Here is a 13324-nt window from a genome sequence, read left to right as displayed (position 1 = left end):
ATCCTAAGACCATCATAAGACACCTCTCGCGTTGTCCTAACTTTATGACCAACTTTAAGAGATGTCCTAATTTAGGACCACTTTGTGAAACCCACTTAGGACTAAGATATGTCGTAAGACCATCCTAAGACATGTCTTAGTCCTAAGACAGCTTCGTGAAAATGGGCCCTGATTCACTATTTCATTGAAAAATAATAACAAAAGTAGAAATTTTTATGTATTTACTTCGGGAGGGAGAGTGCTTTTTGGAAAGGTGCGGTCATGCCATTGTATTCATTTTCTTCTTTAAGGTTGTAACTTGAAAAAAAGAGATGAAATGAACCAAATTTTTTAGAAAATAGAGATTCAAGGAATGATTAAATAAAACAGAAAGGAGAATGAATTGTCAAAATATTAAAAATAAAGAAAGAAAATGGTTTTAATCATTCAAATATTTTATCTTTCTAATAGATTTTAAAGAAATTAAGACCCTAGCCTCCTAAGATTGACCTTCTTAATCTTTTATTATCATATTGTTATAAAGTTAACTTAGTTTTTTTGTTGACAAAATATAGATGATTGAATTCTAATTCGGGAAAATCAAATAAAGGTACTTCTACTGGTTTTCAGTTTACTTTTTTTGTGTAAACTACGATAGGAAACAGTTTGTTTACGAAGTCATGTGATCAATGTTTTCATAAGTCATGTGTCGATAATTGTGACTTAATTCGATACAGACTTTATTCAATACTATCTACCCCCACAAAAAATGTAAAAAGGTAAATGTCACATTACAAACAGTTATTGGTGAATCGAATTCAAAACATAAAAGGGGATACTAGCATTTGACATGTTTCATTCCAGACGTTATAAAAGTTTTGTATAGAAGTCAGGGAAAACAAAGCTGAAAAATCAAGGTACAGATCAATCGAATTTAAATATTGTCACATCTGTGTCAATTTTTATAAAATAAAATTTTCTAAACAAATAAGCATAAGAAACAAACGGGGATATAAAAGTAAGTGTAGTAAATAGTAACTGTTAACAACACGAAATATACTGGACACTGGCCGTGAAAGTGGTCAAATTTTGGCGGTAATATTTAAAATGGAATTAACTAGCAGTATCCTAGTATTAGTCTAATAACATACGAACAAATAGTTATGAAAATCTACAAAATGGTTAGATTATCGTTAAATAAATTTCTTACTTTTATTAAGAATCGATTATGCCATTCTTGTAAATTTAAATATAAAAAATGTGAAAAAAGGAGATTTAATATTTTCCTTTTGTATGCTTATAATGTGACTTTATACTTTTAAAAGGCACCAGCGGTCAAATTCATGTTCACTGATTTGACTAAAATTCTTTATATATTTGAGTTGAAGAATACTAAAACGTATATCTAGAATAAAAAAAAATATTTAAATACAAATTTTAAATAATAAAATTTATAAAACTACAAACAGGAATTTGTCATATATAAAGCTTTTATATAAAGAAAAAAAACAGATTTATGGTAGATGTCTACACCACATAACCCGTAAAGCGTAACAACTTATAAACAGTTGAACATTGCATATGCTACGGTGCATTTATTATGACATATGTTAGACTCCATACATGAAATTCGATAGAGTAGTAAATTTGAAGTACTTTTGTTTATCGATTTCATGTCAATTATTTAAAATATTCAAAATTCAAATATTGATTAACGTAAAACTTCATCAAAATTTATAAAGGATGATTAGTTCAGTGCCAGCACAAAAAAAAAGAAGCACAGGTAAAGTGTATATAAATGTATCTTCTTCACAAAATATTCATTCAATTCAATCTGGGGGTGCTGGGCTGCAGCTACATACAAAGATGTGGTATTATTGCCAATGAGACAACTCTCCTCAATAGACCAAAAGACACATAAATTAACAACTATGGGTCACAATACGGCCTTCAACAATGAGCAAAGCTCATACAGCATACATGTAGTCTGCTTCAAAAGGCCCCGAAATGAAAAATGTAAATGAATCCGAACGAGAAAACTAACGGCTTAATTTATGTTAAAAAAAATGGACGAAAAACAAATATGTTACACATCAATAAACGACAACCACTGAACTACATAACCTTTTCATGTACATCGTTTTAAATTTGATCAAATACTTGAGAGGACAGATAAAGCCATCAAAGAAACTAGGCTTGTTTTATACATTCAGTGTCAAGTGATTTAAAATTTCCATAGTTTATAAATACAGTTACAGGGAATCATTTTCCTTGCAAATAACGTTTCGCAATATAAACTATTTAGAATATAATGAAACAGTTATTAATACAATGTAATCCATTTACGTTTTCTAAGATATAAGAAGATGTGGTATGATTGCCAATGAGAAAACTTACCATCCAAATCCATTTTGTAAAAAGGTAAACCAATATAGGTTAAAGTTCAACACGGAGCCTTGACTCACACCAAACAGATAGCTACTAAAGGCTCCCAAAGTGAATAGTGTAAAACAATTTAAAAGGGAAAAGCAACGGTCTAATTTATATTTTAAAAGAAACGAGAAACGAGAAACACTATATATATATGTATAATGAACCGCATCAACAAGCGAGAACCACTCAACAACATGTTCTAAGACTTTTATAGCATATATACATGTCATACTCGATATTTCAGTTATTTGGTATCCGCCTGGATTTGCTATGCTTTAGTTGATAATTTTGCATTGTATTTTTTTAATTTAGTTTATCCAATGCAGTATGATATGGAAAGATAGATGTATTACATTATAGTAACCAGTTGATTCAAAACATCAAAAAGAAACATCAAAGAGAAACCAAGATGTCTAGTAAGTTTGTGTGGTAGTATTTTCGTTTGATTACTTTTTGTTTGTCAGATTTCAAATGTATAGTGTGTATAGCGTTCATCGTTTGATTGCTTTTAGTTAGTTAAACAAATTATACTAGTATATATAAACATAATGAAATATTAAATACACGGATAATGTGTCCATGGTATACACACGATGCCCTGCTTTCATCTAACATTATAAAGTAACAAAATTCAAGATCTGTAAAATTGATGCAATCCAAATTCGTCACAACTGATCTGTATGTTGTTGATATAAGTATTGTGTATAAGTTTCACAACATTTTGTTGAGGCAAAAGTCAGAGAACGTAAACTTATATGGGGACGTACGGACAAACATACAGACGTACAAGGGTAACAAGCGAAATCCCCAAAATATTATACTGTTATCAAAGTACTGTCTACTGGGCTTCTGATACCATCGATGCAATTCATGAACCTACGTGTACCCTATCCCTGTTTCGAATATCGAACAAAAAGCCCAATAAAAGAATTATGACATTAACTGTTGATCCTAAATTGAGAGTATACATATGATTAAACATGAATAAAGGATCCGACCCATAATGCTGACAAATATGTCAATTTCACTGTCCTGTAATTTCAAACACTTCATCTTATTTGTTTTCAATGATACGAAATTGATCTTGATGCTGATTTCCATGGACTGGATTATAAAACTTTCATTCATGGGTTTCTGTTTTTTCCTCAATAATCCCTTATCATTTTCTTTTGCTTAAAACTTAATTCGCACGGGACTGTGTGTTAGTATATCCAACTCAGTTAAACAGGCCATCTCTGTATAGAGACGTTGTACTGCAAATAACCACATTCAGAATGCAAATTGAATACTAGTAAACATTTGTGAAACAATACACATCAAAACTTGCTGCTAAAATAAACTGTTACTAGAAAGCTAAATGCAAACAGAATTTAAAGACATTCATGAGAATTAGCCTACATGATCCTACATGTATACATCATAGTAAAACTGTGCGGTTTTTTATCTTGCCGACACAGATAATTATTAATAGAAGAAAGAATTTCATGATAAAGGTAACAAATCAAATGAAATAACTACTATGTATGATAAGACGACAGTTTAGTACTTTTAACTGTTATCTGTTTTGTTGACACCCTTACGTACCTCGTCTTCGGGTAGCAATACACTTACGATATCTTTTATCAGGTAACCATCCACCTGAGAACTCAGACGAAAAAACTCCATTACTTGGTGTTGACAGTATGGAGAAATCAGACATGAACGGATTAGAACATCAGGAAATTCCTGATTCAAAAAAGAAAAAAGGGATGACAAAAAATAAGTTGTTGGTGGTAGTATGCATTCTCATGTGTGAATTGTGTGAGAGACTTACTTACTACAGCTGTGTTGCTAATCTTGTTTTGTACTGTACATCCAAATTGGAGCTACCCACCACCACGGCTACAACGGTCAGTCTCATTTTTTCAGGTAAGAATGGGCATTACGAAATTTTTAAGATTTATTTTTTCTTTTTCTCAATCGCATTTTGAAGAAAAAAGGAAACATTTTTTTTTTTTTAAATAAAACATAAACAGTAGATAAAACAATTAACTTGCTTAATTTTTATTGATGATTTTGACCTTTATTAGGTTAAAACCGTCTTTTCTTATTATGTCTAGAAGGATGTTACGTGTTATCCTGTCTATCAATAGTTTATTTACATGCATGTAAAAGGTAGCAACAGAAATATGTCTGTCTGAATACAAGTTAGATATGGAAATATTTAAGTGTAAATTGTTTACACTTGATATCGTAGGTTTAAACGTCTTTTGAAAGAATATAAGGAGGAAAATAACATACCTGTGCTGCTTGTTACATTGGTTTTCTTATAGTCTTTATTTTGGTTTTGTTTTGTTTTGTTGATAAAACACAGCAGCTACATACTTTAGTAATATGCATCCCTACATTAATGAATTTATCATATTGTTTCCACGATCATAGATCACTAGTAGTATTTACATATTCTCTAGTTTTGCTTTAAAATTGGCTAGATTGTCAAAGATTCTAGTACGTTTACTGAGATGTCCATTCGAATCACACGTGAATTACCGAAGGTGTAAAAAATGGGAATGAGCAACATGTATCATCAGTCTGACAGTCTCTTTAATCTCAAGTTCCGATGGCTATATTGAAGAATTTCAGAAAAAAATGTAAATGTTGATGGATCGTCACTATATCAAAACTGAATTTTAACGGGATTTTCTTCTTAATTGTCTTTTCTTAATAACTTTTCACAATTACGCGTACTCCTAAAAAAAACTTGTATAAATACACAAAAAAAAAAAAAAAAACAAGAAGGGGAACTTTGAGTTCTCATAGGAAATTCGTTAAATCTGTTGGGTGTTGCCTAATTTAATGTGGGACAATTGTTTTGTCAGTTTCCTAATAGTTACTAATGCATGTTCGACCAATTTTTTTCTGAATTGTCGGTTGAATAATTTTCAAACGGCATTCAAAGTATCGCGGTATATTTATACAATGTTATAAGAAAACAAGTTACAAATTTTTTATACCATTAAACTGCAAAAAAGTAATTCACATATGATTTCCGTGCACATAGCGCGTGTTCTTGAATGCTCATCATGCTATTGACCAAAAGCAGAGAATGCCAAAACTTTTTAACTTTTACATACTACTGGCCGAAAGTGCCTAGACAAATAAACCAAAACCTTCGATGGTCAACTTGGCCCGAAGAAGTAGGTAGTTGCAACCTTGGTATTTGTCATACAATATTGTATGCATTAGTAATTTCAGCCAGTTTTTGAAGAGTAACTAGGGGTATTATGTACAAGAACATTGATATATATTACAGGAACGGTGTTTATAATACCAGTGTTTGGAGGATATATAGCTGACACTATAGCAGGAAAATACAATACTATTCTTGGTGCTGGACTCATTTACTTGTTGGGTAAGCAATGGTCAAACTATATAATGACAGCTTTGTATAATATGAATAACTTCTGTTTTACAATTGAGTGTAGCTGCGTTTCCTAATTTTCAAAGCTAGCAATAAAACAAACCTGGATGGTTTGTGAAAACAATACTTTAGTTTTAGATTTTTCCTTAGCATGATAATCTAGAAAACATTGAAAACATATAAAATCACGAACAATATAACCATGATACTAAAACTTGGCACAGGTACAAATTACAGGATCCATCTACATGAAATTCCAAACAGTATGTCTCTGACACTTCTGACAGCAGGTACTCAGAAACATTATTTATTTGCATCGATCTCCCAAACTATATTACTGTGATACACTTGAAAAAGAGAGACTAATAATGACACAGGGACATTCGAATTCACAAGTTGAAAACACGTTTACAACTCCAGGCCAAAAAGAACGAAAAACGACCAGGAGCTTACAACACACAATAGAAAGACAAAGACTGAGCAACACGAACCCATAATACATGGTTTGATCGCAAGTGCTCCTGAAGGGTAGTAATTGAAAACCGTTGAATAATAAAAAGTATTAAAAGTGACGCTCTTGACTATGTGTACGTACTTAGAAATTTGTAAACATCAAATCACAAGAAGAATAATTGTTATGCTTTTTTTTTATTTTCAGAAAATATGAAAATTGTCAAAACAAAAACAAAATCCTTTCATGTTAAATTCTTACAAAAATTAAACAGAGAATAATCGATTATAATGGCTTTTCTGTTTTACACGTTTTGGAAAGAAATCTGACAAAAAGAAGATATTTTTGCTTCAGGGTTGTTTCTGCTACCAGCTTCGGCAGTGGATTACAGTAAATGGTTTGGACAAGATGATGAGGGGGCTAGTTATGACATGACTGTGGTATGTTGTTAATTTGATACGCTTCCTTAATCCTATCTATGATGAGTTTGTGAACAAAATTTATTAAATCCAATAAGATTTGTTTGCACATGCGTATATTGACTACTGCATTCCGAAATTGACATATTTGACCTAGATACTTGTACGTCACCCGTTCATGTTGGCTGTTAAAACTCCTCCCTCTGAAAAATCACAGTTCCAGACGTTTGACTCTTTACAAACAAACAATGGAGATTCATAGAATAGCCTACACAAACGATCTCTATTTATACACATCGGACATAGAAATTACCTTAATTGTCCTAATCAGAATCGAAAAAAATGATGTAAGCTATACTTTATTATAGTTCTACATTGGTATGCATTATATTCGTGTTATTTTAGCCCTAACTAAAAGACTACAATAAAGTATAGCTTGCATCAATTATTTCTTAAATAATTTTGATTATCATTTTTAGGAAACCAGAAAGAATTTCTTTTTTTCTGGTTTGGTATTTATTGCTCTTGGGACCGGAGGAATAAAAGCAAACGTTGGACCGTTTGGAGCCCAGCAGGTGGACGACATGGGGCCCGAAGCAGTGCAGTCATTTTTTAATTGGTAAATGATGAAACGGTGGTCGAGTATTATTTCTTTGCTTTCCGATTTCGTCTATGTTTGTTTTCCATTATAATTTAGGTACTAGCTTAGCCGTACATTGCTTTTTAACGCTTATTTATTAATTGTGAAAAGTTTATGAATGAGACCTATAGTAGGCCATCGATGTATTATAATGTGTTAGAACAAGCAGAAATAACATATTATTTCTTCAAATCTGAAATCAAATATCTGTATAATTTTCTTATCACCATTTGTTTAACAATTTATTTTCGTATGTACAAATTCTTGACAATTTCAAAATATCAGGAGGGATTAAAGACCATTATAATTGATTCCAAGATACTATTAAATAACTATTAGCATTTACCCTTTAAAAAATAGCATGCCACTTATAAGAATTAGCATGCCGCATTTAAGAATAAGCATGCCACCTTTAAGAACTAGCATGCAACCTTTAAGAATAAGCATGTCATCTTTAAGAATTAGCACGCAACCTTTAAGAATTAGCATGCAACCTTTAAGAATTAGCATGCCACTTATAAGAATTAGCATGCCACTTCTAATAATTAGCATGCCACCTTTAAGAATTAACATGCCACCTTTAAGAATTAGCAAGCAACGGTAAAAAAAATAAACCTTTAAGAAGTAGTATGAAACATAATTCTTCCATAAAGAAAGTTTGTAACAGTATTATAAATATTATGCACGTTTTATGTAGGTTTTACTGGTTTATTAACGCTGGTGCTTTGGTTGCATACTCGGGTGTTGCATATATTCAACAGAACATTAGCTTCGAGATTGGTTTTCTCATCCCATTAGTCAGCATGTTTGTTGCTCTTATATTGTTTGTTGTTGCCAAAGGTCAATATGTTATCACTCAACCAGGCGGTAAGTTTAATTACTGTGTAAAAAACGCAAGAAATCTCTGACCATTAAAACCTTTAAGAATAAGTAACTTAATATGTAAAACATAAGGAAATTATTTGGACATAAAAAAATCAACAGAAATAGAGTCGCAATGATACTTGATTAAAATGTGCAGTTTCGCGTTTTCGACTACTTGATCCAACTTTTCTTCTTTTCTTTTTAAAGTAGGAGAGGAAGAAATAAGATAGCTTGTTAACTGTTACAAATACAACACTATGTGACCTGTATACTTTAAAAGTCATATAGCCAAAGATCTGCTAAATAAACAATTCAATTAGCAATGCAGGCTAACGATAACCTTCAGTTTTAAGATTATTTTTTTTTAATTCGACCACCTTAATGTAGCAACAATACTAATGATATAAAAGAAATAGATGAAAAAATAACAATGCGTAACCCTGTTGCATATGGAAACATAAAATGATTAACACTTTCATACTGAATAGCATGGCTAACATTTACATAATTATGCCTCATCTACCAACACTAACACATATAACAAAAAAATCAAAATTTTGACATTGTCAGGATATAAATTTGGTGTGTGATCATATTTGTGTATTGACAACACATATTTATGGCATAATACTCCTCGGGTAAGTTCGGTGCCACAGGATTTACACATGATAAACACTTGAGAGCATCACAACACAAATAGTTCTCTTACTTATATTTATGCGTTTAACAAACATGAAGTTAACATTGTGAAATTAACATAAAATAAGATTTTGGAACTGAAAATAAATTCAAAATATAATATGAATACGAATTTCCATCAACATTAAGAGGGCCTTTTCAGTTTACCCTTCAGTTTACCCTTCCTTTGCAATATGCATATATAACTAGCAGTGAAGTTTTGAATTCTGTAAAAGTAGTTTCTTAACAGGCAGCATATTACAAGACTCTGTAGGAGTATGTATGGCTACAAAATGTCGAGGATTTGACAAAGCTCGTGGTCCATACAGCAATGATATGGTTGATGGTGTGATTGCAGTGCTGAGAATTCTACCGGTCTTTCTTCTCATTATCATATACTGGGCTATCTACTCTCAGGTAATTCTTGTCTCTGATTTCCGGAGCAATATAGGGTAATTGTTCAATAACTCCAAAACCGGACATAATTTGTAATTTGTATTATGTCCTAGGGTAACTTGACGAAGACAACCATGGCATGATAACTGAAATACATGTATCAGAATTTTAAAACAATAGTTTGTTTGAAAACTCGAATAACGATTTCATTATCTCAATATAGTGAAATAAAGACTATATACTTTAAAAAAAAAAAAGCATACAGTTAATCATACGTTTTTGATTGAGTTAAGTCTGCCAATTGATATTTTATTGTATGTTTTTCTATGTTGTGATGTTATGCTATTGTTTCAGAAAAAGGGAGAAGGTTTGGATCCATTAAAACGTTTAATCCCGCTGCAAATGTTTGCACCTGTCCTAAGTCAGGAATCTAATGTACAGTAGTTGTCGTTTGTTTATGTAATATATACGTGTTTCTCGTTTCTCGTTTTGTTTATATAGATTATACCGTTGGTTTTCCCGTTTGAATGGTTTTACACTAGTAATTTTGGGGCCCTTTATAGCTTGTTGTTCGGTGTGAGCCAAGGCTCCGTGTTGAAGGCCGTACTTTAACCTATAATGGTTTACTTTTTAAATTGTTATTTGGATGGAGAGTTGTCTCATTGGCACTCACACCACATCTTCCTATATCTAGTATACAAATTATAGATTTAAGACTTAATCACTATTAAAGTTTTCGAAATAAAAATAAATAAACTCATCAAAGGTACCAGGATTAAAATATGTATTTTCTTTCAATACAAAGTGCGCTTTAAAAAAGACACATAGACTCTTTTAAGAATTAATACGAACCCGATGTGTAGTTTAATGAAAGGGTATAGCACTTATTCTTTGACATCATTATTTTCAGATGCAATCTTCGTTTTTCCTACAGAGTGAGCGAATGAATATTTATATTGGCGATGCTAAGATGCCTGCAGCTCTTCTTAATATATTCAATACAATTATAATCTTGATTCTCATACCAATAATGGACAGAATAGTGTATCCATTCTTAGCAAAAATAAACAGAAGTCCATCACATCTTCAGAGAATCGGTATGTGTTTATTTTTAATTTGATTTAGAACAAATATATTTTGACCTATAATGTCTGTTTGTTTTTGGTTACACATGGTTGTAAATTAAATGGAATTTTATGCGACTGTCATATAAGTGATAGGTTTAGCTAGCTATAACGCCAGGTTTAATGCACCATTTTCTACTTAATAAAATGCCTGTATCAGAAAGTATGACAGTTGTTGTCCACTCGTTTGATGTGTTTGATCTTTTGATTTTGCTCTTCGGTTAGGGACTTTCAGTTTTGAATTTTACTCGAAGTTCAGTACTTTTGTGATTTTACTTTTGAAATTTTGAATTATAATCAAACATTCACAATATTTGTCAACTGTTTCTATCAAAAACCAAGTGATTTCGTCAGTATGTGTGAAATGATTGCCAAAAAAAAACACATTACACCCTTAATAATTCATAGAGTCGAGTTTGTCAGAGCTTTTGAAAACTTTATCTTTTCGCAGCTTGTGACATCTTTCAATTGTCATCTAAGTTTTCATCTTCGAAAACATAGAATGACACCGGATCGAGAACACATAGTTTCCCAGCTAGAATATCTAAGTATCTAAGACTAAGTTATCTTACATTGACATAGAAATGAACAAACGTAATCATTTGAATTTGGTCTTTTTTTGTAATTGTTTCTAAATGAATATTTCAACTTTAAGAATTTATCTTGTAATACATTGCTATTTTTAATTATTTGTAGGCGTTGGATTTATTCTTGCAACGTTATCAGTAGTTGTGGCTGGTATCTTAGAGATTTATCGTAAAAATAATTTAGCATCTACTGGTGGAGTATCACAAGATCTAGCAGGCGATACTTTCAATGCATCTACTATATCATTCTTCGCTCAAGTTCCAGAATTCGCACTTGTTGGAGCAAGTGAAGTTTTCACTAGCATTTCAGGTTCGTAGATAAAATGAAATACAATATGGAAATCGAAGTTATAAGGTGGTATAACCTTCATTTCCACAATTTTCGACATAATCATCGTCATACTTTATTTCCCTAGACCATTGAAGAAAATGTCGTTTAGAAATTTCATTAATTAAATTTTTAACCCCACTTAAAAAAAAATATATTTCTTGTAGAAATCATTCCTTAACAATTAAATTTCAGGTACGTAAACATAAATTAAAGAACATATAATGATATTTGTTAATGATACAAAGCATCCAAATTAGTTCTATATTTTGTGCACATTTGAAGATGTGGAGCTATTTGAATGATTTTATATTTGTATTTATTGTAATTGCTCAATTAATTATAATACACTTTTTAAATTCCATGTATATACAATAAATGCAGCTTTTGTCTTGTAGGACTGGAATTTGCATATTCCCAGGCTCCAGACTTTATGCAAGGTGTATGTATGGGTTTGTTTCTAATGATGTCAGGTTTGGGAAACTATGTATCAGAAGCAATATTGAAAATTGTCAGAGCGGCAACTGGATCGGAACCGCCAGGTAAAATAGAAACAAAAAAAATAAAAAATCACAAAAACACTGAACTCCAAGGAAAATTCAAAACGGAAAGTCCATAATCATATGCTCCAACACATTAAATGAATGCACAATTGTCATATTCTTTACTTGGTGTTTGATTGAACCTGGTTTGATAGCGCTAAACCTCTCACTTGTATGACATTCGCATCAAATTTCATTATATTTACAACGATGTGTGAACAAGATTGGCAAAATAGGAGCACAACAGTCATCACCGTGTCACAATCTCAATTAGAAGAAAACCAAACAAATAATCCTAGTTAATGAACAGTCAATTTATTTCACTCTATGCAATTCTAATAGTTTTTCTTTCATGGTTAGAATATGAAAACCGTTATCTTTGATATTTAAATGTTTGAATGATATATTGTATTTTGATGTATGCATGTTCTCTGTATATATGTTTTTTGTTTGAGGGCCTCAATGAAAATCAGACTAGTTCTAATTGAGTTGTCCTCTTTAAATTAAAAAACCAATAGAGTTATTTAATAGCATTATGTTAGATGGAGTGGATGGCAACTAGTAGGGAGGAGGAGGTGTTAAACACAAACATCGTGTTGACTGCAGGCTAGTGGAACAGTGATTGGACTTCTAGGACCACCTGGCCACGAAGGCACCTTAAGAAATTTCACATAAAACAACTTTCTAAATTATGCTGGAAACTTGGAAAAAAAATATTCATTGAATCATATTTTTTTGGTGGTTTTTTTCTTTTGGTGTCTCCTAATACTAGTAGCTGTTTTGTACCCTACTTTGTTCAGTTTTTACTGAAACGTACCAGTAAGGTTTGTTTTGTTAAATATGCTATTATCATACCGTAAAAAATCATTTTAAAAGTTATTTGCTTTAAGTAAATGACAAGAATCTATATATTAAATGGAAGTATATCAAAATGATGGTTTGTTTTTTCAGATTCATGGTTTCCAGATGAAATAAACGAGGGTAAAACAGAGTATTTATTCTTTCTTCTTGGAATTTTGATGTTTGTTGATTTCGTTGTTTTTGTGTTTGTCGCAAAATGTTATAAATACAGAAAAACTCAGGCTGAAAATTATGAAACAGCAATAGTACCAGAAAAACAAGGACTATCAGACTATCAGGCACCACCAGGATATGACAATGCTGTATATGCTGATGAAAATTATTCAACAAAGTTTTAACAAAAGAAACTTATTTGTTTACATATGTTTAATATGGTGATACAAACAAAGTGTATGTATTGCTTTTCATAGGGAGAAGTAAAACACGTTACCAAATATATAGTTGTTGAGGTCGACCGAGTGTATTTCGCATTTTAGGATTATAAAATAGCAGAACACAATCGGTCTTGATCTTTATTTTAAAGTACAAATTTATTTAAGAAGTATGTCATTAATTTGTTACGTTTTTCATCTAAACAAAGAACATATTTTCTTAATTATATTATCATGACTATTTTTTACAT

At 31.3% G+C, this 13324-nt stretch overlaps 1 protein-coding gene across 1 annotated transcript; it reads left to right on the top strand.

Annotated features, from left to right (window-relative positions):
* Nucleotides 1-652: 652 nt before the first annotated feature.
* Nucleotides 653-13274, top strand: LOC134725302 (solute carrier family 15 member 4-like). The gene is made up of 12 exons (XM_063589003.1): nucleotides 653-758; nucleotides 2725-2828; nucleotides 4039-4320; nucleotides 5705-5803; nucleotides 6618-6703; nucleotides 7162-7301; nucleotides 8020-8189; nucleotides 9115-9281; nucleotides 10171-10357; nucleotides 11081-11281; nucleotides 11698-11841; nucleotides 12793-13274. The coding sequence occupies exons 2-12, from the start codon at nucleotides 2822-2824 to the stop codon at nucleotides 13038-13040; spliced, it is 1731 nt and encodes a 576-aa protein (XP_063445073.1). The 5' UTR covers nucleotides 653-758; nucleotides 2725-2821; the 3' UTR covers nucleotides 13041-13274.
* The last annotated feature ends 50 nt before the right edge of the window (nucleotides 13275-13324 follow it).

The sequence above is a fragment of the Mytilus trossulus genome, chromosome 7 (genome assembly GCF_036588685.1).
Source record: "Mytilus trossulus isolate FHL-02 chromosome 7, PNRI_Mtr1.1.1.hap1, whole genome shotgun sequence".
Taxonomy (NCBI): domain Eukaryota; kingdom Metazoa; phylum Mollusca; class Bivalvia; order Mytilida; family Mytilidae; genus Mytilus; species Mytilus trossulus.
This window is presented reverse-complemented; position numbering and strand designations above follow the sequence as displayed.